The sequence below is a fragment of the Mesoplodon mirus genome (genome assembly GCF_964341445.2).
Source record: "Mesoplodon mirus genome assembly, chromosome: 2".
In the NCBI taxonomy this organism is placed as follows: Eukaryota; Metazoa; Chordata; class Mammalia; order Artiodactyla; family Ziphiidae; genus Mesoplodon; species Mesoplodon mirus.
Window position 1 is genome coordinate 66,547,903 of NC_138977.1, and position 25,998 is coordinate 66,573,900.

General features: G+C 52.3%; 1 protein-coding gene across 3 annotated transcripts in view; it reads right to left on the minus strand.

Annotated features, from left to right (window-relative positions):
- The window catches only part of ZCCHC24 (zinc finger CCHC-type containing 24), a 63,054-nt gene extending 43,530 nt beyond the window's left edge, over window positions 1–19,524 (minus strand). For 2 of the 3 annotated variants that reach the window (XM_082634704.1, XM_082634706.1), the window contains exons 1-2: window positions 19,072–19,517; window positions 6,315–6,515 (exon numbers count right to left, since the gene is read on the minus strand). In XM_082634704.1, coding sequence (XP_082490830.1) covers window positions 6,315–6,515; window positions 19,072–19,317 — 447 coding nt within the window. In that variant the 5' untranslated portion in view covers window positions 19,318–19,517. Of the gene's footprint in view, window positions 1–6,314; window positions 6,516–19,071 lie in introns of all 3 variants that reach the window. The other variant, XM_082634705.1, reaches the window with a different exon arrangement.
- Between the last annotated feature and the right edge of the window lie 6,474 nt (window positions 19,525–25,998).

Sequence of the window (25,998 nt, forward strand, 5' to 3'; positions counted from 1 at the left end):
ATTCATCGTTAGCACACCAACCTTTCAAGAAATACTAAAGGAACTTCTTCAGGCTGAAAGTAAGGGACCTCAGAGAGTAATGTAAATACACATGAAAGAGACAAGGAACACTGATAAGGTGATTATGTAATTGTAAAGGACAGTATAAGTGCATATTTCTTTTCTTCTCTTAGCTGATTCAAAAAGCAATTTATAAAACAATATGTATATAATTGTATTATTTGTCCTGTAACATAGAAATGTAGTACATTTGCCAATAATAGCACAAAGGAGGTGGGTAGGAGAAAATCTGTCTTGGGCTAAGGAAAGAACACCAAGTGGTAACTTGAATCCGCAAGAACAAATGATAAGAATTGGAAATGGGAAATAAGAAGGGTAATATGACATAAGCGATGGATATATGATTGCTCTCATTTCTTTTCCCAGCTTCTCTAAAACACATAAAGCTAACTAAAGTAATAATTATAACAAGTATTGTTGAATTTGTAACATACATAGATGTAATATGTAAACAATAATACCACAAGAACAAGGAAAAAAGTATAGAGCTACAAAGGAGTTACATTTCTGTATTGTAGTTAAGTAACATTTCTCACTGGAGTTAAGTTAGTATAAATCTGAAGCACATTCTGATGAGTTAAGAGGTATAAGATAAGCCCTGGAGCAACCATTAAGGAAATAGCTTTTAAAAATGGAGACGGCTTCCCTGGTGGCGCAGTGGTTGAAAGTCCGCCTGCCGAGGCAGGGGACACGGGTTCGTGCCCCGGTCTGGGAAGATCCCACATACCATGGAGTGGCTGGGCCTGTGAGCCATGGCCCTGGGCCTGTGCATCCGGAGCCTGTGCTGCGCAATGGGAGAGGCCGCAACAGTGAGAGGCCCGCATACCACCAAAAAAAAAAAAAAAAAAAAGGAGAAAAAATAATTAAAGAAGTTAAAACGTTACGTTAGAAAATTAGCACTTAATGCAAAAGGAAGCAGTGAAGGAGGAACAGAGGGACAAAAAAGACACGAGCAATTTCAAAATCAAAAAGTTAAATGGCAGACCTAAATCCAACTATATTAATAATATCATATATGAAAAGAGCATTAACAATAGCATTATTAATAATGTGAATGAATTAAGCAACCCACACAAAAACCAGGGATTGTCAGACTGGATAAAAAGTAAAACAAGATATATGCTGTCTACAGGAGACACAGTTTAGATCCAAAGCTATGAATGAATTGAAAGTAAAAGGATGGAAAGAGCTATATCAGGTAAACAGCAGCCATAAGAAAGCAGGCTACACTAATATCAGACAAAATAGACTTTAAGACAAAAAATGTTGGTAGAGATAAAGAGGGACATGTTATAATGGTAAAAGGATCACTCCATCAGGAAAATACAACAGTTATAAACATATATGTACCTAGTAACAGAGCATCAAAATACATGTAGCAAAACCCGACAGAACTGAAGAAAAAATCGTCAATTCAACAATAATACAGATTTCAATAACCCTATTTACAATAATTTACAATAGAACTAGGCAGAACATCAACAAGAAGTCAGAAGACATGAACAACACTATAAACCAACTAGACCTAACAGACATCTATAGAATTCTCCACCCAACAATAGCAGAATACTTTCTTCTCAAGTGCACATGAACCATTCTCCAGGACAGCCCAAATTCTAGGCTATGAAACAAACCACAATTAATTTAGAAGCACTGAAATAATACAAAGTATGTTTTCCAACCACAATGGAATAAAACTAGAAATCATTAAAAAAAAGGTATCTGGGGAACTCACAAATATGTGGAATTAAACAACATACTCCTAAATAACCAGTGGGTCCAAGAAGAAATCACAAGGGAAATCAGAAAATACCCTGTGATAAATGAAAATGAAAATACAACATACCAAACTTATGGGATGCAGCTCAGAGGAAAATTTATAGCTATAAACACCCACATTTAATAAAAAAAAAAGATGTACAATCAGTATCCTAACCTTCCACCTCAAGAAACTAGAAAAAGAAGAGCAAACTAAACATAAAGCAAGCTAAAGAAAGGAAATAATAAAGATTAGAGTGAAGAATTGAAAGCAGGACTCAAAGAGATATTTGAACACCCATGGTCATAGCAGCATTATTCACAATAGCCAAAAGGTAGAAACAATCCAGTTGTCCATTGATGAATAAATGGAAAAACAAAATGAGGCATACACACAGACACACAGATACACACACACAATGGAATATTATTTAGCCTTCAAAAAGGAAGGAAATTCTGACACATGCTATAACATGAGTGAACCTTGAGGACATTATGCTAAGTGAAATAAGCCAGTCACAAAAGGATAAATACTGTATGATTCCATTTATATGAGGTGCCTAGAGTAGTGAAATTCTTAGAGACAGAAAGTATAATAATAGTTGCCAGGGGTTGGGGGAGGGAAGGGGAGGGAATTATTGCTTAATGGGTACAGAGTTTCAGTTTTGCAATATAAAAAGAGTTCTGGGGATGGACGATGGTGATGGTTGCACAACAATGTGAATGTACTTAATGCCACTGAACTGTGTACATTGAAACAAGGTTAAAATAGTAAATTTTATGTTATATGTATATTACCACAATTTTTAAAAAGAATAGAGTAGAAAGTAAGGAAATAAGAATAGAAAAACAATAGAGGAAATCCACTAAACCAAAAGTTGGTTCTTTAAAAAGTTCAACAAAGTTGACAAACCTTTAGCTAGAATGACCAATAAAGAAAAGAGAGAAAAAAAAAAAAAAAAAAAAAAAAAGAAAAGAGAGAAGACTCAAATTATAAGAATCAGAAGTGAAAGAGGGGGACATTAAAAAACAAAATGAAAAGGATTATAAGAGAATATGATGAACAACTGTATGCCAATAAATTAGATAATTTAGATGAAATGGACAAATTCTAGAAATACACAAACTACAGAAACTGACTCAAGAAGAAATAGAAAATCAGAATAGACCCATAACAAATAAAGAGATTCAATTAGTAATAAAAAAACATCTACTCACAAAAGAAAGCCCAAGCTCAGATGGCTTCACAGGTGAATTCCACCAACCATTTAAAGAAGAATTTATATTAATTCTCCACAAACTCTTCCAGAAAATAAAACAGGATGGAATACTTCCCGAATCATGGAACTGATAAATGTTATTACATGGATGAACCTTGAAAACAATATGCTAAGTGAAAGAATCCGGTGACAAAAGACCACATATTATATGAATCTATTTATATGAAATGTCCAGAATAGGGAAATCTACAGAGACTGAAAGTTGATTAGTGGTTGTTAGGAGATGGGGGTTCAGAGGGTGATAGCTAAAGAGTATGAGGTGTGTTTTTTTGGTTTTTTTTTTTTTGCGGTACGCGGGCCTCTCACTGTTGTGGCCTCTCCCATTGTGGAGCACAGGCTCCGTTCATGCAGGCTCAGCGGCCATGGCTCACGGGCCCAGCTGCTCCACGGCATGTGGGATCTTCCCGGACCGGGGCACGAACCTGTGTCCCCTGCATCGGCAGGCGGACTCTCAACCACTGCGCCACCAGGGAAGCCCTGAGGTTTCTTTTTGAGGTGACAAAAATGTTCTTTAATTGATTGTGGTGACGGTTGCACAGCTGTGTGAATATACTAAGAATCATCAACTTGTATACTGTAAATGGTTGAATTATAACTCATTAAAGCTGTTACCAAAAATAAGCATTTCACTTTTAAATATTATAAATGCTGAGCTCTTATATAATAGTTCATTTGAAACAAAGATTTCCACCTGTTCCTTCATTCAGGAAGACTTGTACTAAGCACCTGCTGTACTGTATGGTACCTGGGCTGGCAGAGATGAATCTAGCCCAGCACATGTCCCTGGAGCATCCAATCATATTCCAGCCTGATAAAATACTTATCTAAGTATGTGCACTCTGCATTGTGATGCAAGGGAGACAAAAATAATGCTGGCCAACAGTTATTGAGTGCTTACTGTGTGCCAGACATTGTGCTAAGCACTTTTCATGCATTACTTCATTGAGTCCTCACAGCAGTCTTCTGTGTTAGTGTTCTCACTAGCCTCGTTTTACGGATTGTGACCCTCATGAAGAGTGAAGGGAGATCCTTGGGTCTACAGGAATCCCGGATAGAATCAAGTTTGAGATGGGGCCAGAAGAGGGGCTCTACCAGCTCAAGGGAGAAACAAGCTCCACAGGCCATGGAAGTCTCAGCCTGGAGCGGTGTGGATGCTCAAGGAAACAAAGAGCACAGAGGCCCCAAGACCAGGGTTCTGCCCTCTCCTCAGCACGTCACCTTTCTGAGACTCTGTTTCTCCAACTGTAAAATGGGGCTATTACTCCTACTTCGGCCACAGAGTTAAGAGCCCCTGCACAAGATAAGCGAACACACTGTGTAACCCATATAAAGGAAGGACCATGGTTAGCACAGTGCTAGAAAGTGAGAGGCACCTAGGAGAGGGACCCTCCTACCCCTCACATTGGGAAGAGCTCTGGCCCCGTGTGGGAGAGCGCAGCACGTGCGCAAATACACACACACCTTCGCCATCCCTCCACCTCGGACTCATCATCTGTTGCCTCTGGATACTGGTCACCCTTGTCCCATCAACCTGCCAGCCCCACTCAAGCCCCTCTCCTCCTGGAAGCTTTCCCAGGCTGTCTGCCCAGCACGAGCACACCTCCTCAGAGCCCCTGAGAGCCCCTGCTTATGTCTGAGCGTCACCGGGTTGAAATCTCCACTCCTCCACTGACTGGCTTGATGGTCCAGTGTGAGACCTTCACTCACACAAAGCATCCCGTAACAGGAGGCTATTAAAAGCACTTAGCACACCAGGCAGAAGTGAGCGTTGAATGGAATGCTTGGAGAGCACTTAGCACGCTGCCTGTCTCCTCCTTAAACCTGGCGGAGTTCTGCTCTGCCCTGTAGGCAGAGTGCCTGAGAGCCGACAACCCCTGTGTTGGCGGTTCATCTGCGGAAGGCTCACTGGGTGGGCCATGGGCACACCTCTGGGCGTCAACCAGATCCTCACCCTCTGCCAGGATCTCCTCATGCAAAAGGCCCCTTGCTTACTGTGTATACTGAGTATACTGTATACTTACTGTGTATACAGGGCACAGGGGAGTGTGGATCTGGAGGGCAGCCCATCAGTGGGTCCGGGGTGGGTGGGCCTCTCTTGGCCAGGGCTGGGGGAGGGCTGAGGTCACCGGCTGAATCACCGGGGATCTTACTAGAACACAGTTCTGGGCTGGGCCTGAGATTCTGCATTTCTAACAAGCTCTGGGGTGACACTGATGCAGCCGTGGCCGGCCGTACTTGAAGTAGCCAGGACCTGAGGCATGGCACGGTCATTTCTGAGAAGAGCGGTGATTGGCAATTGCACCTCGACCTCCCGCCGGTCCTGGAGGGACCCAGCCCTGCCCAGCCACACCCTCGGCTGCCAACATCTGGAGGGCAAGACTACACGGATTTTCTGAGTTTCCAGGATTCCATTTCCATTACACGTACAAAATAAAAGTAGTACCACGTTCTAAAAACAGTGGAAAGTATGAAAAAACAATAGGGGAAAAGAATCACTGATAATCTCGTGTGGTGTTTAACACAACTCTTAACCTCTCTCTCCCCAGGATTCCAAGGCCGTGTCGGTCAGAGAGTCAGGGTCGCCTGGTGAGTGGGGTCTGCCCCCCGGACCCCCACCCTGTCGTGGCAAAGCACCGGGTGAGAGACGGGGCTGCTCCTGAAGCCTCGGTCTCCCAACCCCCTTCCCACCCCAAGGGAGCGACACCCAGCCCACGGTGCCCGAGGCCTTCACCTAGACCTATCCCGGGGGCACAGGGCGCGGGCAGGGCGCCCCCTCCCCCTCACGGGAGCAGGCTGCAGAGGAGGCAGAGGCGGGGCCTGGGGGAGGGGGGCGCACATCTGGATCCCTGGCCCAGAGCCCACATTCCTTCCCTGTGAGCGGGAGGCGGCGGGCTCTCGGGAGAGCTGTGAAGACACTGCTGGCCCCCTCCTGCGCCACGGTAACAGGACCCACTTCGGCAGGACGACTGGGGGGACTCGAAGGCCCAGAACCTCATTCTGGGGTCCCCCACCCAGATTGCTGACCGGCCGGTGCAGCACCAAGCTGGGGGCTCTGTCCCGTCCATACCAGCCAGCCTGCCTCAGAAAGACCAGAGGGGACAAAAAGGTGGCGACCAGCAGCCACGGGGCCAGGCGCTTGCCGAAGGGGCCCTGGGAGGACTCAGGGCCCACAGGTCAGCAGGGGCCCTGAGCCCCATCGGGGCCGGGCTGCCTTACCTGGGGGCAGTCTTTGATGTAGTGTCCTTTGTTGAAGCACAGGTGGCACAGGTAGTTGGGCGGAGGCCGCTTGCTGGGCTTGCGGGTCTCAGAGGTGAGGGTCAGCTCGGAGAAGTGCTCGGTGAGGGAGCTGAGGCCGTCGGCGATGTTGTTGAGGGAGCCGTAGGGCGAGGCGTTCTTGTACACGCTGCTGCTCAGCGCCTGCAGGGGACAGAGGCTGTGAGGGCTCTGAGGCCTGGCCCCTTACGCCGCTGTGGCCTCCTGGGAACCTCCACAGGCCAGTACACACACACGCACACTCACACACACACACACGAATTCATAGTGACCCTTCAGCCACCTGCAGGCTCCAGCTTCCTGGAGGCTGCATTCAAGTCCTACCTCTAGTTGTGCATCTAAGGACAAGCCAGGTAACCACGCGGGGCCTCAGTGGTCCCATCCGGTAAATGGGAATAACGATAGCTACCTCCAAGGGTTTCTATGAGGCTAACACGAGGCCAAGAATGTAAAGCCTTTTATTTCCTGCCGGGCACTGAGGAAGCACTCAGTATATGGTGATGGTGAAGACGATGATCATCGGTTCTCTACACACTGCCAGGGGTAAGACGTACGGCAGAAAGCAACCTGCTAGAGCCGGGGCTCTGCCACATCCTAGTGGGGTGACTTGAGACATCAGCTCGCAGCATTGTTTCCATCGTACAGAAGAGGAGACTGAAGTCCAGCACTTTGCCTGGTCTCCTGCAGCCCCAGGCCTGTGCACACTGTGTTCTGGGGAGCCCTCGTCCCAGCCCAGGCCAGCTCTCTGGAAGCCCGGGGAGGAAGTGGCCCACCTCTCTCACCTCTCCCACCTCCAGTTGACAGGAACCAGATGTCTTGCCTGGCTTCAAAGTAGACGCAGCCCAGGCCCCCTCCTGGTGTATACAGCTTCTATTTATAGGAGTCACGGGCTCTGGGCAGCCGGGCACACTGGAATTTAGCAAAGGTGGGGCCTGCGGTGAGGCTGGCAGGGAATGGCCGTGGGCCCCTCTCCTGGGGCCAGGCCAAGGCTGGGAAGAGGCAGCTTCCCCAGGAGGCTGATGACATACCTGGACACGGGGCTTGGGCACACCTGGCCCCAGCTAAGATGCCCAAGAACCCCAGCAGTGAACTACAGACCTTGGGGAGCCATGTTGGAGAGACAACACAGCCTTGTTATTGGGGGTCCCCAGGCTCACAGGGGAGGATAGGCACCGAGAGGAAGTTGCCTCAGGCTTCCTTAAAAAGATGGGACAGAAGGAGCCCAGGGTAGGGACAGTGCTTTCTGTGTCCCCTCAGTGTGGGAAGGGAGGGAGGTGAGCTGAGAGCTGGTCCCAGAGAATCAGCCACCCCTCGTCCAACCAGGACAGATCCCACCCCTCACACATGTACGCCTCTGGGGGTCTGGCACTCCTCCCTAGAGGACACAGCCTTCACTCTTCTTGGCTGCCTGCACACCCTGCTATGTGACCCTGGGCCAGCCCTTTCCCTCTCTGGGCCTCTGTTCTCTCCCATGTAGGTTTAGACCACAGCCTGGGATCTGGAAGGAAAGACAGAGACACCACATCCAGGGCAGCCAGGCCCAACACACAGTCAGTTTGCAGTGACTGGGCATTGAACTCCTAATGACCATCTCTGCTCTACCACTGCCCAGGGCTACTGTGAAAGATCCCACACAAACCTGCATCAAGTCTGAGGGCAACTCTCCAGCTCTTAGATAGCCCCAGATGGTCCATCCTGAAAGGCAGAGGGTCCCCCATCCCTGGAGGTATGCGAGCCAAGACTGGACAACCTTAAAGGATGTGGGGAAGGTCCCAAAGGAAGTGGGATTAGATGATAATAGTAACATATACTGAGCACTTTAATGTCCCTGGTGCTGGAAACTTTACACATGTTAAGATAGCTGATGCTCACCACAGCCCTATGAGTCACTGTCCCCATTTTACAGATTAGATGAGTGTGTCCAACCTTGTACTGAATGGCCTGGGACCCTTTTAACAAATTTTAACAAGTTTTCTGGGCCCCACCTCAGACCTACCAAAGCAGCCACCTAGGAATGAGGGCCCAAAATCTACTATATTGTTTCATTGCAGTAAAATATACATTACGTAAAACCTACCCTTTTAACAATTTTTTTTTTTTTTTGTGGTACGCGGGCCTCTCACTGTTGTGGCCTCTCCCATTGTGGAGCACAGGCTCTGGACGCACAGGCTCAGCGGCCATGGCTCACAGGCCCAGCCGCTTCGCGGCATGTGGGATCCTCCTGGACCGGGGCACGAACCCCCGTCCCCTGCATCAGCAGGTGGACTCTCAACCACTGCGCCACCAGGGAAGCCCCCTTTTAACAATTTTTAAGTGTGCAGTTCAGTGGCATTAAGTACATTCACATCCTTTATCGTACAACCCTCACCAGAATCCATCTCCAGAAATTTTTCATTATTCCAAACTGAAACTCTGTCCCTGTTAAACACTAACTCCCCGAAGCCCAAGTCTGCATTTTAAAGCTCCCCTGGGGCAGCTCAGGTACAACCTGTCCAGCCCTACCTGGCCTTGGGAGCACCTGGACTTTCCAACTATCAAGGTCTCTCCTTAGCTTGTCTCTAGACCTCTCCCCACCAGAACTGGTCTGGGGGAGGGCAGTACCGCCCCAGCCTCCCAGAGAAAAGTTCATCCAAACAAGAAACTTGAAGCTCCAAATGGTGTGACTCACCCTCATGGCTGGGAAATGCAATTTCACAAATAACAACCCTCTTATTTTTTTTCTCTTTTCTTTTCTTTTCTTTTTTTTTTTTCTTTCTGGATAAGATTTAAGCAAGTCCACAGGAATCAGGGCTGTTTTGGCAGCAACTTGTCAAGAGGAAGGGGAAGTTTGGTGGGTGCCAGAAGAGCACTAATTACACCCTGAGAAAACCTCTCCCCCATCTTGTGGCCACACACCCCTGCCCACGGGTGGCCCCGTGGGTATCCCTGGGCAGCCAGAGACCTCCGAGCAGGCTGTCCTCTCCCCGGCAGCTTGACATCCCCCCCATAGCCTCAGATGGGCCACAGCTTTGCCCCTCAGGAGGGGTCACACAGGCAGCTGTGGGTCAGAGAAGCGAGGCCAGAGCTCCCTTCATCGCCGACCAGTGTGCTGTGGCCTGGCCCTCACGGGCGCTCCAGCTCCCTTCCTCCGGCCACCATTCAAGACGACACCACGAAAGGACAAAAGGTGGAACAGTCAACTGACCCAACCTCACTCTCAAGTTACAATGGAGAAACTGAGGCCCAGCGAGGCCCGGGGGCACAGACCAGAGCACACAGCCAGGCCTAAGGGCCAGGAATCCTGCTTGCCAGCCGGCTGGACAGGCAGGTGGGGCAGCAAGCTGTTTCCTCTCCGAAGCTCCAAGGAGCTCGGGCCATGGAGGTGAAAGCCAAGTTGGTCTCTCGGACATTTCCACGGCCTGTGGGGACTGGCCAGAGCAGAGGCCAGGACACACAGAGCTCCCTCCCTCTGTCTGTGGAGGTGGGGCCCTGGCCTTCTGAGTTTCCCACGTGTAAAATGTAACATGGACCAGGGAAGGAGGGCAAACTTGATGATCTCTGCCAGCCTGCTTCTTCAAGGTCCAGATTCCAGGTACTGAAAGATGCCCCCAGAGCCTGGTCCACAGAGGGCACTTCATCCACGAGGGCACCACCTCTCCCAAGTCCTGCCGTCTGTAGCTGGAGGGCAAGGCTGGGCAGGGCTCCCCTTCATCAGTCAGCCCCTAACTCTGCAACAACGAGGCTGCTCCCCTTACTGTCCCACCAGCAACCGCTCTTTTCCCTCCAGGCCTGCACTTGCTGTCCACCCCTGGGAGGCCCACTCTGGGTCCAAACCCCTCCAGGACCAGGCTCTTGGCCATGGCTCTAACTCTAGTGGTGTGGCCTTGAACCCACCTCTTCTTCTTGCTCAGGCCTGGGCGCCAAGGGACGGTGTGAAAAGCACAGGTTCAGGTGCTACTGAGGCCCCACTGTCCACAGAGTCCCCAGCCCCCTCCAGGGGCCTCCCGACCTCCCGGCCATAGCCCTGTGCTGTAGGCTGGGGTGGGGACCACCCTGTGACTCCCCTGCCCTTGCCTGAAGGGGCTCTGATGTCTCTCTCTAATCTCTTTACACAGTGATACCTCCTCATCTCTCCACAAGGCTGGACATCCCCGAAGGCAAAGATTCTGCAATCCTCCGTTGCCCCAGAGACCAGACTGTTTCTGCTGTTCCCTACGCCCATGACTGTCCTGTGTGCAATAATCACAGGCGGGAAGGGAACTCCACTTGACAGATGAGGGTATGGGTGCCCCAACACCTTGAAGGATTTAGGCCAGGGTCTCTGAGTTCCCATGGACTAAGTCGGAGGGTGATTTCACCTCAGATTTAGCTGCTCTGGGCAGTGGTTGTGGGCGGGCCCACTAGTGTGTGGCTCTGGGTTATCTGGGCCCAAATCACCAGCCTGGGGGAAGAAACCACCCCTCCTTCCTCCCTGGGTCAGTGACCCCAGCAGCTAGTAGGAAGCGTGGGATCCTTATGCCACATGTGGGGAACAAAGCGTCAGATTCCTGTCCATTGCTGGAACTCTTCCAAGGTTCTGGCTTAGCTGTTGGAGAAAGTTAGATGGGAAGATACTACAGTTTATTCTCATCCTACTTGTGTTAGATACTTGACTGGATCCTTTTCCTTTCTTAGTCTCATCCCTGGCAAGAACACTTTGGATGGGCCTTATTGGCCCTATTTTATAGAACTGGAAACTGAGGCTCAGCGAGGCTGTGTAACTTGCCCAAGGAAACACAGCCAGCACGTGGCTGAGAGGAGAGTCACACCCAGATGGGTTGGCCTGTTGTATTTCAGCCCCCAAATGGCCTCCAAGGCTTGGCTTCCCCTACAGGGAGGGGACCCAGAGTAAAACACCTGGCGTGGACCATCCTCCTTGGCACAGAGGCCCTGTGACATCACATTGCCAAGCCCCTCAGCCCTGGCAAGATGAGGCACCAGCTTCTCTGGGCTGCTTGAGGGGCTTGGGCCCGGGGGTTGGTGGTTCTGTTGAGGGGTTGGGATACACAAGTGGAGATTTCCAGGGCTGGCTCAACCTGACAAGATGTGCTCCCCCTTGGCTGACCCCCCCAAGGACAGAAACAGGGCACAGTGGGAGGGGGGAGGCAGGAGTTAGGGCAGGTGGGCAGAAGCTTCCGAGGGCAGCCCAGAGGGAGCAGCGATGGGTGCAGGAAGAGAAGAGGGACAGCAGGCAGAGGCGGGAGCAGCACGGCAGGGAAGGTCATGGCAGTGGCAGTGGGCAGCGTCCAAGGAGGTCTGTCCAAAGCAAATGCTGAGTCCTGCTGTCCCTGGGCCTGAGACGGCCCTGGAGGAGGAATTCTCTGATCCTAGTCCTCAGCTCTGTGGGGGCTCTTTCATCAGCTGAACAACTGCTTTCTTATCCCCAAAGGCCACCCCCATACACACACACAGACACGCGCACACGCACACACACATGCACACACATACACACCCACACTCCTCTCTTTGGGACAAGAAACCATTCATCTCACAAATGAGTCCACCCCTTCTCCAAAGAGGTCTGCACTTCTTCTACCCGCTGGGGTCTATCTGGGGCTCTGGCCCGCAGGGTCAAACACAAACACATCCTATACACACAAGCAGGGGCGGATGTGGGCTGGGCTCAGGGACAGAGGGAGACAGCCATTGTCAAGGCTGGAGCTGGCCGATGGGAGAGTGAAGCCCCACCTGGACCGAGGGTTTCCCTAGCCACAGTCAGACCCCAGCTCTGCTCCTGTTTCCAAGGTCCAAAGCTGACCTGTGGGCCAAGAAGGTGGCAGGGTCGACCGTGACAGAGGTGGCAATCCCCCCACTCGGGACCCCCAAGGGCACCATTGCCTCCTAGAGGCCCATTCACCCGGGGCATGCAAAACACAATTCCCTGGACACAACCAGAGCTTGATGGGAGATTCCAATTTAAATAAGCAGGCTGTGTTCTTCTTGGTAGGGGGAGTTGGGAGAGAGAAGTGGGGAGACAAAGGACCAGGGGATGGAGGAGCACAGTGGCAGCAGGACAGAGCAGAACAGACACAGGGGAGGCTCCCCGTCCCCACTCAGTCCCTCCTGCTCCCCCCCGGGTCACCATTCACTCGGTAGGTGTTCACGTTTCACAACCATGTGCCTGCTGCCCAGCTAGAGCATAAGCACTGGGGACCAGGCTGCCTCTCGCTTCTAGAATATATTCACTACATCAAAGCAGAAAGCATGGATCCAAGAACTCGAGGACTAGAGGTCCCTAAGATTTAGCCAGTCTGGGGTGTCACTGAGGCTTGCAGCTTCTACAGTAGGGGGCCTGGATTTGGGATCCACTGTTGACATGATCTCCTTGAAATTACATGCGTATGCGAGTTCTGCGTGTGCACGTACTTGTGTGCTATGTGCATGGCACTGAGGAGAGGAATTCGAGCTGCTTTCAGATTCTCAAAGAGGTCCATAGCCAAAGAAGGTCAAGAACTGTTAGCACACCTAAGCTTCTGCTGGGACCCTATCTCTAGGGATAGGGTTTCATGACTCCCAAGTCAGCTCTTTAAAATTTATCAAGCAATCCATAAACACTTCTTCTGTGCGAAAAAACAAGAGGCTAAGAGGCTAGGAAAGCATTCACAATAGTCACAAGTCTGGGGAAGGAAGAGGAGGAGAGAGTCCAAGTCATCCATCCACCCATCCACCTAGTGACTGTTAACTGAGCACCTAGTCTGTCCCAGGCACTGACTAAGCATCAGATGCTGTGATTACGAAGTGGAAAAAGACAGGATTCCTATTCTCAGGGTGTTGAAATGTAGCTATGGAGACAGACACATATGGTACATATTTCACAGAAATACCGATTGTTAAGACATGCTTTACCAGAAGGATGTACCACTCATCTGTCATGGGACACGGAAGCTGGAGGGAGGTGTGCTCCCCATGACAGCCAGGTAAAGCCTTCAGAGAAGAGACATCCACTGGTGCCATAAAGAAGTAAGTTGGGGGCTTCCCTGGTGGCGCAGTGGTTGAGAGTCCGCCTGCCATTGCAGGGGACACGGGTTTGTGCCCCGGTCCAGGAAGATCCCACATGCCGCGGAGCGGCTAGGCCCGTGAGCCATGGCCGCTGAGCCTGCACATCCAGAGCCTGTGCTCCACACCGGGAGAGGCCACAACAGTGAGAGGCCCGCGTACCGCAAAAAAAAAAAAAAAAAAAAAAAAGAAGTAAGTTGGAATCTGTCAGTTATACAGGGACAGTCGATAGCATTAGAAGCAGTAGAAGCAACAGCAAGTGCAAAAGCTTAGAGGAATGGGAGTGCTTGGTGTTTTCAGAAACCTCAAGTGGACCAGTATGGCCAGAGAAGGACAGAATAAAGATTATACAACACCTGGGACTTCCCTGGTGGTCCGGTGGTTAAGAATCTGCCTTCCAATGTAGGGGACGCGGGTTCGATCCCTGGTTAGGGAACTAAGATCCCACATGCCATGGGGCAACTAAGCCCGCACATGCCACAACTACTGAGCCCACGCACCATGACTATAGAGAAGCCTGTGCGCCACAACTAGAGAGAAGCCCAAGGGCCACAACGAAGAGCCCGCACACCGCAACAAAAGATCCCACGTGCCGCAACTAAGACCTGACACAGCCAAAAATAAACAAATTAAAAAAAATTATACATCACCACCATACACATACACATACACACATGTGCACACACACACATACATGACAGACCAAGCATCCTGAGATGTCCCTAACTCTATCTCCCTCCTCTTGAAGAGCCTTAGTTTCCCCATCTGCACAATGGGTTTGCAGCACACAGTGGATGCTATGAGACAGGAGTGCTAGGAAGTGCTCAGTGTCCATCTCCTTTGCCTCTCCCAAGCCAGGCCACCATTGGACTCACATCCCACAGAGCCCCATCCTGGGGCAAGGACATGACAGGAAACCCAGAACCCATGACCAATGCCTATCACTCCTCAGAAGGTTTGAGATCAGGGACAAAACATCCAAGACACTGAGGCTTGACAGAACACCCTGGTTACTGCTTGCCCTGCACTGGCGTCCAGTGAATGATCCAGGCGAAAGCCAACTGTACCAGCTGGACGAGCCACAGAGGTGACTGTAGTTGGGATGGAGAAGACTGCTAGATCTAGCTCTGCCACTGTCTTGCTGGGTGACTTGCCAGGCCTGTTTTCCCTTCTGTAAAATGGGAGCCACGAAGAAAAAGATGCCAAGAATAAAGCATCACCAAGAGTAGGAGATGCTACTCAAGGGCCGTCTTCTCCACAGGGCCCTTCTCTTGGTGCTGACAGTGCCTGGCCCTCTGCCGCTGCTAATTCCTTATTACTAATGCTGCCTGCTTTCCTCCCTCCCACCTGACTCAGATGGTCCACGAGGTGTGGTCTCCCCTCTGAGTCTAGGCCCGCCCAGTCAACTTAATTTGATGGAGGGAGGGTCAGACCACCTCAGCCAACAGGCCCTCGAACGATGGTCCCCCTTGCCTGACTCAGAGCTCAGTTTTCCAGGGCTGGCCAGAGGGAGCTGGGCATCCTCCCAAGCTCCCAGCTGGGTTGGAATGGCCATTCCTCCCAGGCCCTGGGCCTGCCCCCCACCACCCCACACAGACCACAAAGGCTGCTGGGAACAAATTTCAGTTCCTGAAGCCCACTCAGCCCCAGCGAGGCAAACTCCCACCCTCGAGCAGATATGTGGCTTTGTTCTACACTTCCAGGCAGCCTCTCAGCTCAGCCGCACCTGGGGAGAGCACAGTCCCCAATACCTGGGAACCTTTTAAAGCAGGACACTGTGGTCACCCCTCTGTGGGTTCTAACAGCCCTGTGTGTGCCAGAGCCTGAAGCCCTGTCTGGTAAGCCTCATGAGACCTTTGCTGCTGTTCTCAAATCTCCAATGAGACCAGAGCTGCAAAGAGGAGGGTGTCCTCAGTGCTACAGAAGATAGTACTGGGACTCAGGAGGGCAACTGGTTTAACAGCTCCAGGAAGAGCCTCCTACGGTTTGAAGAAAGAGTTCTGCTTTGACAGAGCATTCTCTGAGCCTGGAGATGTTCAGAACACTGGCATGTGTTCTGTGCCAAAAATGTAATCCAGTCAAGTAGGTATGCAAAATGTTGGGTTGAAGAAGAAAGGTTAGCAGGTTTTGTACTGCAGGACTTCTCAGAGCCTTTACTGTGTTAGCATGGTGTGTTTCCAAGGGAAGGACAGTATGCTATGTTTCCCAAATGTATGTGACCCCAAAGCCCTTCCCCCAGCCTCCACAAAGTACCACTTGACAGTAGGGCCACATCTTCAAGCCACATCTGGCCCTGGAGGAAGAGGGAAAGAAAACAGTTGCCTTAAGCATCTGACCTGGAGTGGGACAGCTATATCTCCTTTGAGCGGGTACAGGGACTACCCGGGAGGGGCTCTCAGCATCCCTCTGAGGTTCCTGAGAGCTAATGCTCAACATGGGGTAACTCTACTTTTCTGGAGGTGGAGTCCCACAGTCCCCACACTGCTGTGAATTTAAATTCCAAACAAAGCCTGGCAGGGAAGACCCCCCCCCATGCCACCCACCCCCGACTCCCTCTAAGATCTGGCTTCCTCGGATACTTGGAAAGAGACAGGAAGGGCTCAGCCAAGGGCCTCACAAGTTTCCCTCAAAAGACATATAGTTGTTGCCACAGACCAGGGGTTGAAACAGGGGTTCCCAGGGCCCGGTTTCTAGACCCAGAGGCCTTTTAAAAAACTGCGCAGAGTACCTGTGTGTGCTTTGGCCTGGCAGCCTTACCACCGACTGAGAAGCCAAGGAGTCCCCACAAGCATCCAAGTCGCATCCTGGTGTCTGCTCCTGCACTTTGCCCATGAACTCTGCCATCTCCCTCTCCGCTCCCAGGGCCAGTGTTCCACTCAGAACCCTTGGCTTATCTTCAGCTTCCAGAGCTGAGGTTCCGGGGCACAATGGGCTTCTGTGCCCCCATGTCCTCACACCTCCCCCCGCCCAAAGCCCAGCTGCATTCATGGTGTTTTGCTATTGTGGTGGGAGCAGCCTGGGGTGGTGCAGGAGGGGGTGGGCCCTTGGCACAGGGACCGGTGCAGACAGGCCGTGGTCAGCGGTCAGCATGCAAGTCACATCCGCAGGCACTGCCACCAGGCCTGCCAGGCTTTGCACAGAATGGCGACGCTCCTGGGCCCCTGGGTCCCTTCGTAGAGTCCCCTCCAGCCCACACACGACTTGCTTCCTGTCCAACAAGCCCCTTGGTGGCATTCAGGTGGGGGGTATTTTTTCTTGTTCTCTCAACCAGTTGCTATTTTGGAGCCATATTAGGTCACCAGCTAAGCCCTGGACACAGGAAAGGCCTGTCCCCAGGAGCACAGCTGGGGCTTCAAGAGGGTTTAGGAGGCAAAGCGGGTGGGGGGTGAGAGCGAGTGAGTCTGAAGCCAAGAGAGTCTTCCGGAAGTCAACAGGCACAGCCCTCCAGCCACTGCAAGGAAGCCACTGGCCCATGAGCATAGAAGAAGCCCCTCTTACCTCCCTAACCCAGCCTGTCTGTAGGCACATCCTCTCCTGTACAGCTCTCAAATCCCACACACATCACCCTGGGGGAGAGCAGAGACTACATTTTACAGATAGGTAAACTGAGGCCCAGACAGAGACGAGGGTTCCTCCAAAGTCAGATCATGAGAGACTTTCTTCCACCACTGCTCTAGATAACCTTTACCAGCTCCTTCTACAGTGGCCCCAGCAAAGGAATGTGCCTCTTCATGAGGACATCGAGGTAAACAGCAGTGAAGTGACAGAAGGCAGGTCTCACTGGGGCTTGGGTGGGATCCTGGATGCCAGAAATTTCCAAGAGGAGGCACAACAGCCTACTCTCACAGGGGACTCCTGATGGCCCCAAACTCCCAGGCCATCTTAGCAGAGACCTACATGGTGGAACAAGGCCACCATAGGGTGGGAACAGAGGGAAGCCAGTAGAGGCTGATTAGGGGACTCTCACTTGACCTGTGAGTCATGGTCACCCTCCTGACTTTGGGCTCCCACAGGACCCCCATAAAACCACCCACTCTTCACATGGGTCTGTCTTCTAATCTGGGGCTACCACGAGACTCTGGCAGAATCCCCAGGGGGCCACACGGAGCTCAACAAATGTTTGGTAAGAGAACAAACAACTGACAAGATCCAGGCACCGTCCTGCAAAGCCCCTGGTCACAGAAGCCATTCCCTGAAGAGGCGGCAAAGTCTCTTACAAGAAAGAAAGATTCCCAGCCAAGAACAATTCTTCACGTGGAGAGAGTGCTTTACAGTTTACAAAGAGCTCTGGCATACAAATGCTTTCGCCTGGCACCAAATAGTGCTTTCCAGACTCATCTCCCCCAGCTATGCCTGACTAGCCCAACACAGGTCAACCAGCCCTTCTCTCTGCTGGCCTGCCATTGGCCCATCTCTAGGCCTTAGGCCAGCGATTTACATGTCCATGTCTCCCCTAGTCAATAATAATGGCAGAGGGGAACACATTATGGGGCCAGAAAGGGCGACCCTCTGTCTTCCCCACCTCCATCCCCAGCACACTGGTGTATACACAGGCCTTCTCCCACAAACTGTCAAGTATTCTGACTCTCCCGAAACTAATTGGTGTGCCCAGGTCTAGAAGGAAAGTGCCCCTCGTGTGTGTCCTCTCCCCTGCCCCTTCCCCCTGCACTTTTTCAGAGAGAGCTGCCAGAAGGAGAGTGAGTGAAGGCCACAGAAGGGTGTCTGCAGTTCCCAAATGAGGCAGGAGTAAGTGGGAGTGGGGCCCGGGAGGAGTCAAGCTGAAGCCAGAGAGGGTGGTATTCGGGAAGGCTCTGAAGACCTCTCAAAGGGGCTGGGAGGTCCCGGCAATCTGTGTATTTATCTAGCTGGGGGAAGATGCACTGCCTCTCGGATTCTGTAACTGAATCCACCCAACAGGCAGACTTTGCAACGGCAGCCGGCCCAGGTTTCTGGAGAAGGCACTGGGCAGCTGGAACCTCTCCCCCTATCTAGCCCCCCTCCCAAGAGTTCAAGAGGATTTCCCTTTCATTTCCTTCCAGGCTGGGAGGGAGGCGGACAGCGCAGTCTGTGGGGTCAGGCCCTCAAAAACCACTTCCTATGTGGCTGGGGGAGGGTGAGCGGCTGGAGGATGTATCTGGGGGTCCCTGTGTGAGAAGAGCAGAAAAATTCTCCGGGCTAGTCACTGATCTCCAGGGTGCCCTTCAGATCGGGAACCGCCGAAGTCGGAGGAGAAAAGATTTTAGGCCCCTCCAGAGGAACTCGGGGCAGAATCCACACTCTCCGTCCCAGCCAGCGGTGGCCGAGAGGGGGATGGGGTTGGGCGTGGGAAGGACACTTGGAAGGGGCTCCCTGCACAGGCCGCGCCCCGGCTGTCTGGAGAGAATCCGGAACCCACCCTCCCAGCCGGGCCCCCCCAGTCCCCTTGGAGCAGGGCGCCCCGGGCTGGGAGAGAGGGCAGGAGGGCCCCGCCCGCGCCTGAGCAGCTCCGGGCCGGGCTCAGCTGGGAGGTGACGCGCTCCCGGCGCCCCGGGGACTTCGGGCGGCGAGCTTGGCAGAGCTGAGCGAGGCCAAGCCAAGCAGGGCTGGGCAATACGGAGCCGGGCCGGGGCCAGGCCAGGAAGAGCCGGGCAGATACGAAAAGGCCCGGCACGGTCGGCTGAGGGCGGGGGCGCGCAGGGGCACCCACCTCTCCGCGCTGCAGCTGGAAGAAGCTGTTGAGATAGCTGGAGTGCAGGGGCGAGCCCAGCTGCTCTGGGCGGCCCTTGCCGAAGGCCAGCTCTGGGGGCGCGGCGCCGGCGGGCGGCTCGGGCCGGAAGGCATCGAAGGCGCTCGCCTGGTGCGTGTCCTGCAGCGACAGGTAGACCCAGTTGAGCAGCTGGGCCGGCTGGTACACCGAGGCGGCGCTCGTGTCGATGGCCGACAGCAGGCTCATTTTGCGGCGGCGGTGCCGGCCCCCCCCCGGCCGCCCGCTCGCGCCCCCCCGGAGCGGAGGGGCGGGCACCGGGGAGCCTGCGCCCACTGCCGCCGCCCGAGCCCCGACGGCGATCGCCTGCACCCCGCGCTCAGCCCACAGCCGCCGCCACCGCCGCCGCCTCCCCCAAACTGCAGCCGCAGAGCGCGCGGGCGGAGGAAGGAGGCAGCGAAAGTTGGGCAGGAAACTTTTGGGCCCGCCCCCTCCGATCCGCCCGCCCCGCCCCACGAACCGCTATCTGCCTCAATTCTGACCCCTTCAGCGGCCGCTCCCGGGGTGGGCTTCTCCGAGGCCCCGCCCCTCCTGGAGCATTCCTCGCTCCCCATTGGCTGTCTTATTGAATATAGAGTAATGGGGGCGGGGTGAGCAGGGAAAGAGAGCTCATCTACATATGTAGCACGGTGCGGGCCCGCCCATGGGCGGCCCCCTCTCAGGCCCCGCCCCCTCCGTGCGGCCAACCCAGCTCCCCCACCCTACAGGAGCTCAGTGCTTCCCGGGCCTGATCAATCCCGTCTCGCTTTGCTCCGGCTCTCTTCTGTCTCTCTTTCTTTACAAATCCTTTCCAATTATTTCATTTTCACTGTTTTTTCCCGTATTTTCCTACCTTCCACATACTCTATCCTTTCTCTCAGACTAACATCTCCTGTGTTCATCATCTGTCTGTCGGTCTCGTCGTCTTTCTCTATGGATCTGTCTCCGACTCTGTCTCTGCCTCTCATCTTTTCTACTTTCGTCTAGTCTGATGTGTCTCTCTCTCCTTCCCCTTCAGGCCCAGAGACACACGCGTGCGCGCGCACACACACACACATCTCCCTCCCTCCCTCTCCTCGCTATCATCGAAGGACCCTCCCCCTCCCACTTAATTCCTTCCATCTGCAGAATCGCTTTGCAGGTCGGCTCAGCCAAGGGGGGCCTGGGTTCCTGTCCCAGGAAGGACTCCCCGCCCCCTTCCCTAGTTCCCCCTCCCCCTCTCTCTTCTCCTATTTCTGCTCTGGGTCCGCCTCACGTCTCGCCCTTTTCCTCAGCCCGGACCCCCGGCCCCAGGCCGCCCCGGGTGCTTCTGCGGGTCGCCAGGACCCTAGTTGGGTCTGGGGGATCTGGGGAAGACGACTGCCACTCACCGCCCCAGGACGGCCCAGCTAGTCCAAGTATGCCTGAGGGGAGCCCCCGTCCCAGCCTCCGCCTGCCCCCAACACACCCCGAAGCTCCAGGGGGACTTCACTCTCTCAGACTGGGGTAGTCTTCGGGCACCTGCACTGCTCCAGCGCCAGGGACCTAGCGGCGAGGCGCCCGGAGGGGGCCGGAGTCGCCTCTCCAACCTCAAACCTGGCTCTGGAGCCATTCCCCCCCGGCGTTCAAGTGCCAGCTCGGCCACCTTCCAGATGAGTGGCCTTGGCATGGCGCCTAACCTCTGCGAATAAACCTGTTTTCTCTTTTGTAAGATGGGGAGGGTCACTGCCCTACCTCTGGGGATGTTTGTGAGCTTACCAGTTTGAGTTTAGTAATCAGAAGATATTCCATAAGGGTCAGCTCTCTGCCATCCCTGCCATGAGGATTTCTCCCACGACTGGCATCGGCACACATCTGTGGATGCTTGGACCTGAAAGGACTTCAATGATGGCCAAGTGCTACCCTTTCCAACCATGTCACCAAGCAAGTACCCCTTGGATTGTATTCTGTCTCATTTGATCAGGTTTTCAAAGATTTTGTCTATCAAACAATTTGTGATTATTAGGACAAATGATAGCGCACACACCAATCATATCTTAATATTTTTATTCATCCGAGACACATTTCTACAGTACTCTTTATATTTTAAACCTATTTGTTTAAAGAGAAGGTACGCACTTGTCAGGAATAAATGTTATAGCCATTTACTTTTGGAAACATTTGGGGTCATCTCTGGAACTCCGATACTATCTTTAAGGTTCTAAGGTGGGGGGCTGGATAGGATTTGGAACCACCGACCTAGACTTTCCCTAAATTTTACAGAGAAAATTGCTGGTCAGAGAGGGGACATCTTCTAATTGCACAGGAAGTTGGGGAGCCCAGAGGAGACCCCAAGGCTCCCAGCACCAGCCCAGAACTCTCTGTCTTTGGCCCCCACTCTCCTTCTGGACGGTGGTAGTCCTGTTATGTTGAAGTGCTGATATTTTTCCCTAGTATGGGTTGCAAATTCAAATTGCTTTAGGGGCCAAGCAGGTACCACTAGGTATAAGGCAATAGACAGGTAGTGATGGGGCATGTGGAGAACCAAAGTGCTAGCCACACAAAACCCTTCTGCCATGGTTCTCAGCCTGAGACTATGAGTCTGACACCTGGTCTGGGGTTCCCTGTCCTTAAGAGTGATTTGATGCTGTGAGGTTGCTTGTCCTACCTGGTGACTACTGGCCTTTTCACCCCAAACCCACCTTATCCCTGCCCCATAGTTCCTACGCAGGGCCTGGTACATAGATAGCAGATGATCCAAAAATGTTTGCTAGGTCAATAGTTGGATGGAGAGATGGCCAAATTATGCTCCCCTTTGAAGCCTGAATGGCTTCTTTGCTTTTGTACTTTTCCCCCTCCCCTTGCCCACAGCACACCTGCTCGACACATGGGCTCTGTATCCAGTTAGTGATCAATAAATTTGAGCAACTGACAGGCAGCTTGCCTGGATAGCAGGTGATTGGGCCCCTCACCAGCCCCTCAGGTCCCTGAGACAGCACGTCCCGTGGGATGGGAGGTAATGGGTGAGGGTGACCAGATGGGTATCAGAGGCCTGGGTCCCAGGATAAGAAGACTGGTCCAGGCCCAAGCTCTGTGTCTCCCCACTCCCCATCAAGTACACATTAAGAAGCCTTGCTTTCAAAATGTCAGAGGTCCTATCTCAAGCCTTCACTTTACAGAGGACGACGCACCATGGCCCAGAGAAGGAAAGGGAGTGGCCCAGGGTCACCCAGGAAGCCTGATGTCTAAGCCACCTGCTCCTAATCCCATCTACATCTAGCTCTCCCTTCCTTGGCCCTGGTCTGGCAGTCTCCTGTATGGCCACTCTGGCCTATACACTATCCTCAGAACCACAGGTAGGAGGGAACTCTCAGGTGAGGTTTGGATCCCTGTCCCCTGCCCTTTCTGGGGACTCCATCTACCCTGTGGTCTCCAGAATGGGACAATGGAGAGAAGACAGGATTTGGAGAAAAGAAACCTGGGCGGGTGGCTTTGGGCAAGTCTCGGCCCTCTCTGTAAACCTCAATTTTCTCAGTTAGTGACTGATGGGGTCAAATGAGGATGCAAACAGGAAGGTGCTTTGCTAGCTGGGAATAAGCCATCATGCGGGAAGGAAGTGTGGTATTAATAATTTCAGTAAGAGCAATATTCAACTTTCCTGGACTGGCGGTTGGAGGAGGAGGGAATATGTAGGGAAGTGTCTGCAGCTGAAGTTGCCCATCTGATAGGTGTTTGGTGGAGTTTCAGACCAAGAGCTTTGAGCTCAGAGCAGGAGAAACTTTGGAAAGAAGAGCAAGCAGGGGTCTTCATGGGGTGGGGGGAATCAGCCTTCACTTTGGGCTTGAAAGGCCGGCAGAGATGAGCAGAAGAACAAGATGGGACTTCACAATCCTGTGCAAATTTTTGCTGCTTATTTCACTAAAAAACATCTCGTGGTGATTTGTAATGCAAAGGAACCCCTAACCCTCTTGAACCTGCCTGCGTGCCATGCGTCAGGAATTAAAACAGCACATACATACTGGGAAGGCTGACGTTTGCCTCTCCTCTGGGCCAGGGCTGAGCCCTGGGCTCCTTTGGGCTGTGTGTTGACACAGAAGGTGTCAGTTTACAGCAGTGATAGCAAAATGGCAAATACTCTCCCTGCACACGCCACTGCCCCATCCCCCAACCCGGGACAGAAATCACTGAGCGCAGAACTCCTTCCCAGACGGGATGCCAGACTCCACCTCCACACAGCACTCTGCGTTGCCACTAAGGGTGCAGTTGGCCCAGAAGATGAAAACGATTTGCCATCCCTTATATCCACCCTCCCAAAGAACTCTCTGACCTATATGAGGACTTTGTGCAGAATTAGAAAGAGGCTACCCTCAACCCCAGTGGGCTTGCGGTACCCCTTCTTCCCGTGGATGCAGCCCCCTTGTTGCCAGGGCATAGGACTTAGTAAATGCTAACTAGATTTTGGCACCTACCAACCCCAGATATCGTTGTGCAGTGCTCCAAAGGGAAAACCAGGGAGACAGCCTGACCACTCCAGGCCCCACTCACAGACTCTTGACCAGAAGAGAACCACACAAGGTGGGGAGAGCCATGAACCTTGAACTCAGCTGGCCACTGCATATAGGTTCAGAGCAGCGCACAGAGCCTAGGCCTTTGGAGTCTGCCCGCTTCCTCACTGTGTGACAGTGGCAAGTTGAATATCCTCTGCTGCAGTTTCCTCGTGTGTAAAATCTTTCCATGGTTGCTTGAATCCCAAGACGCAGGAAAACATTGGGCACCTGACAGCCCTGGCCCCTAGAAGGCCTTCAGAGAGTGCTTGCTCAGTTTCAAGGCTAGATTCCTTGAAGTGGGCATGAGGAGTACCAGCTTGGATATCGGACGCCTAGGGTTCTCAGTCTGGGGCAAGCTGGCAGAAGCCCCTGCACCGCCGATCCCTGGAAGTCATAGGGGCAGGTCTAGCAGACCCACTGCTCCCCAAGGAACGGCCTTCAGAAAATTGGTGGGGCAGAGATGGGGCCTTCCTCACATAGGGACCGTGGTAGCAGTGACTTTCCTCCTCTCCTTCCAATTCTGCATCCACTTTTCTTTAAAATACAAGCCGTGTACATTTTACCAATAGTCTGTTAGCCACCCCAACCCCGTGGAGAGACCCCAGGCCTTCAAGGCTAGAAGGAAGATGCCTGGTCACTCGGGACCAGTGATTGAAATGTGAGCGTGTCCTCTTGTGGGGCACAAGGGGAAGTGGCTCTTTGATTTGTATGTATTTAGGCTTGTGGGGCCTCTGTTTGGAAGATGGGGGTTAAGACACTCATCCAAAGTTGGGTGTGCAGAACTCTGTACATTGTCTTGGGAAAAGTCTTGTCCACATCAAAGGATGACAGGGAAACTGACTAATGGAGATTTTGGGAGGGGTTGAAATGGCCCCTCCAGTGACCTTTGGCCTTCCTTGTCTCCTTAAAATCTTTCCATGGCTGCCCAGTGGATAAGGTCCAAACACTCACTGGGCACGACATTCAAGGCCCTTTTGACCTCTGACTCCCGATCACCTTTCTACCTTAATTGTAGTTTCAACCTACCCTCCAACCCCTACATCACATGTGTGCCCTGTCCTCTGACCAAATGAAACCACTGGCCTTTCCCCACTCTTACAAGGCCTTCCTCGCCTCCATGCCTTTGCACATGCTGTTCCCTTACCAGGAAGAGCCCCTCTTTCAGCCTTCCCAGCAGACTCCTCTTACTCTTCAAGACTCTGTCAAAAAAATGACTTTCTCCAAGAAGCCTTTTGTAACCAGACCCCCACCTCCACCCTCACACACACCCACTAGATGTTTTCTGTTTTATTCTCGACTATCAGTGTTTGCATGGTATTATGACATCATAATACCGTGAGAAGTTTGGTCCTCCCTTCTCACCCTCTTCCTCACAGCACCGCCACTGACTGGACTATGAGCTCCTTTGCCTGACCTAGTGCTGGATCAGAGCAGCCCCACTGTTTACTTAAGGAATGAACGAATAAACTCAGAAAGCCTTTGTGGTTTGTAGACTCAGGGACAGGAGACTGTCAAATCTGGCCTGGAACGGCTCAGAGGCTCAGAGGATTGCAGAAACTCAGGGGGCTCTGGCAGAGAAAGTCACTGTTCCCTGTGCATCCATGCCCTCCCTCCTTTTCCCAGCCTCCCTTGCAGTTGGGCTGGGGTCATGGGACTTGTTCTCGGTGACAGGAAGGTGAGAAGAAACAGCGTGCCTCTGGTGAGGCAGCAAGTGTCGGTGAGGGTTCTCCATATTTTCTCTCTCCCATTCTGCTGGTGGGAAGTGAAAGATTCCAGGACAGAAGAGGCCAGATCCCTGTATCCACATCGCAGGACAGCTGACAAGGAGGACCTCTCAGACTGTGTTGGGGCTAGAAACAAACCTTTTGGTGTTCAGCCTCTGAGAAGGAGGTGTGGGTGGGGGGTTATTTGTTACAGCAACAGAGCCTGCTCTAGCTCAGCTAAGAGAGGGGCTCAAAGATGATCCGGTCCCCAAACCTCACTTTACCGATAGGAAAACTGCCACCTAGAAGAGGAAAATCACCTGGCTTCTGCGTCTGTGAGTTTTGAGTTGTCTGCTTGAAAAGCTATGTGGTGGCGGCAGCCAAGTCTTCTGATTTCCAGCGCCAACCTTCCCCTTCTTCCTCAGCCTACGCACACAGAGGGTGTTAACCATAATCCCTACTCCGTAATATTATTTTTTATTTAATTGTTTGTTTATTAATATAATAAGTCCCTATGAACAAGCCGGTCAGAGCAAAACCTCGGACCTTGACAAGATCTTCTATCTACCTATGAGGTCGACCCTTAGCCAATCCCCAAGACTCCCCCAATCAGAGATAATCAGCATGTAGAATCATTCCCTTGCTTTCCTATTTATAGAGTTTTGTCTCGTATATGTATATGT